This window comes from Azolla caroliniana, unplaced genomic scaffold (assembly GCF_043228905.1).
Source record: "Azolla caroliniana isolate FFs.n. ecotype wild unplaced genomic scaffold, voAzoCaro1.0.p SCAF_1122, whole genome shotgun sequence".
Taxonomy (NCBI): domain Eukaryota; kingdom Viridiplantae; phylum Streptophyta; class Polypodiopsida; order Salviniales; family Salviniaceae; genus Azolla; species Azolla caroliniana.
In genome coordinates this window covers 1-3,500 of record NW_028231557.1, presented here as the reverse complement: position 1 = coordinate 3,500, position 3,500 = coordinate 1, and the positions used below count along the sequence as shown (strand labels likewise).

Here is a 3,500-nt window from a genome sequence, read left to right as displayed (position 1 = left end):
CGTCTCCCCTTACACACAACGAAGTCACAGAGGTTCTCTCCTTACGTAATACGATTAAGCTCGGTTCGTTGTTCCACACCCACCTTGGGGTCGAAGGACTGACCACGACCCGTGTTTCCTAAGAGGCAACAACCCAAAAGACAAAGAAGGGAGAGCCAAAAGGGTGAGACATTTTTCGAAATTGCCATGAGTGTGACAAAGAGACTTCCAACCATTGACCAATACCCACTTTTGACAAGTGGTTTGTTCTTGCTAGCTCTGATTCATTAAACCCAAATAAAATCCCAATTCACCATCAGATGAATTGGAGATTGTATATAGTATGATTGTTTGACATACCATCACTCCTTTGATGTGATATAGATGTTGACCTTCGATCCAAATTGATGTTGACCTATCTATTCCAAAGATCAACTTAACATCCAACTCCTCTCCAAAAATATCTTTGTCATTCAACATCCAATTCTTGTGGGGAATGATAATTTTTAAGAGCCATAAATAAGCACACATCATACATTTTCTCTAGGATTTTGAGGTCACATTGATCCATTGGTTTGGAGTTTGGTATCAATATCCAAACATGATCGTTGCCACATCAAATGCGTTGATAGTATGTCATTGCAATCAACCACAATTGGTATCGATTTCCTTTCAAGAAACCATACTGTCACATTTTTCTGTCAGATTTATTTCCCCATTCCTTTTAATTGTTACAAGATGAAGACACCCCACAAAGGAAAGATGAACATTGTGCTGAATAATGTGGCGGAAACAGAAGATATTCAATGAATGCAATTAAAACACAAAAAGCATACAAGATATCTATTGTTTTTTCTTCAAGAATACAATTAAGTTGTGATTGTGTGAAACTAGATTAGTAGATTTGATTACGTTCAGAAGATATATGATGACTCAAAAAAAGAGAACCAAAACTTTGCGAAAGCCTCGAGGAATTTAGGGAAACGAAGTCTCTTTTTTATAAAAGGGTTATTGCGATACAATCATGTCACTTTTTTATGTATGCGTTTTCTCCAGGAATTTGACTCTTTCAAGAATGCTTTCGATAAATCAATGCCAAGGATCACGTTTAGAATATTTAGCCCCATCATACCTGAAATTGCAAGGGGCCACTCTACTCCTGACGGAAACTTTGTGATATCAAGAACCAACTTGAGAGTTACAAAAATGTGCATTGCCATTCTCGAAGTAAAGAAAGTGAACCAATTGAAGGCCCATAAGGTGATAATAAACCAGCTTTCTTCTCTTTGGAGTTCAGCCATCTTAAGCACACGTCTCAAATGCAAGAATATGGAATGTAACTGCCATACATAAAGCCAATGATAAATTTTATTTCATGCATCGGTTCTTAATTCAATTCTATTTTTTGAGCTTCCATTCACCTCCCAAAACAAGATAAAAATCACCAATTCTTAATTCAGTTTTATCTTTCAAACTTTCACTCACCTCACAAAAAAGTAAGAATTGGTGATTCTTATTCATTTTTATCTTGAAACTTCTGCTCACATCCCAAAACAAGGTTACGATCCACCTACTCCATTCATTTTTATCTTGCAAACTTCCACTTACCTCACAAAACAAGGTGAGAATCAGATAGTTGATGGTGACTTGGCGATAAAGAGCCATAGTGAAGCACACGAGGAGCACTGCATGATGTACAAGAAGAGATGGAGAACTTGGATTATATAAATGCCTCCGAAGCATGTCTACTTGGTCATACACGAAGTAACCTGTAGAAACACATAGAATAACATTTGACCCTGGCCAAACACCAGAAAAGAGTTCTTCATGGTTGTACATTGATGATCCTTTCTTGATCCACTCTGAGGCCAATACTCCTGCCACTACATATCATAAACAAAGCGAAAAAGATGGATTAAATACATTATTTGATCTTCATCATGATCGACAAGAATCAACATGATTTTCCATGCTTCTAAACCCTATCTGTTGTTTTCATAGATAAAGCCCCAGACTACTCCAATATGCTTGTTCTTGCAAAAGCTGGCTTGTCATGAAAGTAAAACGTAGTTCTTTACCTCATAACTATATTTTGATATCTTTTATCGGACAGAAGAAAGAAGTTAAATGTTTCTGTTTCCATTTGCTGCTTTTAGACACTGAAACATGTTTCCATCATTTCTATTTCCTACAGGCATCTACACTCAATCCAAGTACTCCTCACTTTTCTACAAATAGAATAGATTATTTTAAGCTCCTCCTGATTTGTGAATGGTGTACATCAAGAGTCAGGCCTCTTGATTCTCCTACATTATTCTAGACTTCTACTCAAAATTCAGACTTAAAACTCACTGCTATCCAGTAACTCCTTCCATTCCAAATCATAGAGCTTCTCGCGCTCTGGTAAATCAACAACTGAATGTTGGCTTCTTCCCTTGATGGTATAAATTAACATTTTTCGGATTTTTTATCCATTCCACAATACATAAGTTTAAAGGATGGAAGAAAAACAAAATGCAATACGAAAGTCAGCCAAAGAAAATTGAAAATACGCCAACTCCTGAATAAGTAACACCAAACGTTGATTCGATCTTTGTTCCTCTGAGTTTCGTGATATTTATGCCAGGAATCTGGATCTTTGAAGACTTTTCGATCTAATAATGTAGCTTTAATCTCTTTATCTTACTTTTCTTTTCCAAACAGTTCTCTCTCTCTCTCTCTCTCTCTCCCCTGTTTCTCTCTCACCCAATCCAAGCAATCAAATTGAGAGGAAAGAGATATGGTTGTACCTGAGATTCCAACGATGGTGGAATGGATGAGTGAGACTGCAGTGTTGGTGAAGAGATCAAGCGAAAAAGAAGAAGAAGACGAAGACGAAGACGAAGAAGATTGTCGTAGTGGGGGGAGAATGGAAGGGGATATGGAGTGGATGAGAGCATTGGAACCTTGGAAGATGAAGAAACCGACGACGACGGGCCAGAGGTCGGCACGGCCTCCATAACGAAGACTCAGAAATAGGGATACAAACCACGGAATCAAGATAGCATAGAAGAAAAGGCCTATTAAATCTAAGCCGCCGATCTTCTGCTTCTGCTTCTGTTTCTTCTTCTGATTCTTCTGATTCTCTTTCTTCTCTTGTTGCACGCTGCCTCCATCTCGATCTCGATCTCCATCACCATCATTGTCTCTGATTTTATCTCCTTCGTCTGACATAGCCTCATCCGTGTGGGCTGTAGTAGACTGTAGTGATCACGTGTCTGTCTCCCCCATCTCCTTCAATTCTTTGTCTACGCTCCTTCCTGTCTATGTATTATGTATATATATGTATGTATATACCAAATCATAAAATAGGGCCTCGGACGGTGCAGGGTTGCTCAGAGGAAGGCGCCTCCGATCTGCACCGTCCAATTCGGATAAGAAAGAACACCCGAAAAAAAATTTGTTGGCGGTCGCCCAACCCTGACTGTTGTCGGGAAGTTTCGCGCGCGCGTGTGTTACTTGGGCGGGACCACGATGGTCTT

The 3,500-nt window shown here is 39.0% G+C and overlaps 1 protein-coding gene across 1 annotated transcript; it reads right to left on the bottom strand.

Moving 5' to 3' along the window:
- Positions 1–768: 768 nt before the first annotated feature.
- Positions 769–3,192, bottom strand: LOC147847369 (uncharacterized). Its single transcript, XM_087339277.1, has 3 exons — positions 2,769–3,192; positions 1,588–1,862; positions 769–1,319 (listed from the first exon to the last, which is right to left on the bottom strand). Exons 1-3 carry the CDS (start codon positions 3,190–3,192, stop codon positions 1,002–1,004), a joined length of 1,017 nt encoding a protein of 338 aa, XP_087195403.1. The 3' UTR covers positions 769–1,001.
- Positions 3,193–3,500: the final 308 nt, after the last annotated feature.

What these genes read in the sequence shown, in the direction of transcription:
- LOC147847369 (XM_087339277.1), bottom strand. Translation starts at nt 3,192, where the DNA reads ATGTCAGACGAAGGAGATAAAATCAGAGACAATGATGGTGATGGAGAT. An exon ending in CACCATCGTTGGAATCTCAG is followed by an intron (nt 1,863 to 2,768) that starts GTACAACCATAT and finishes TATGATATGTAG; the next exon opens with TGGCAGGAGTATTGGCCTCA. An exon ending in TTCTCACCTTGTTTTGTGAG is followed by an intron (nt 1,320 to 1,587) that starts GTAAGTGGAAGT and finishes TATGTATGGCAG; the next exon opens with TTACATTCCATATTCTTGCA.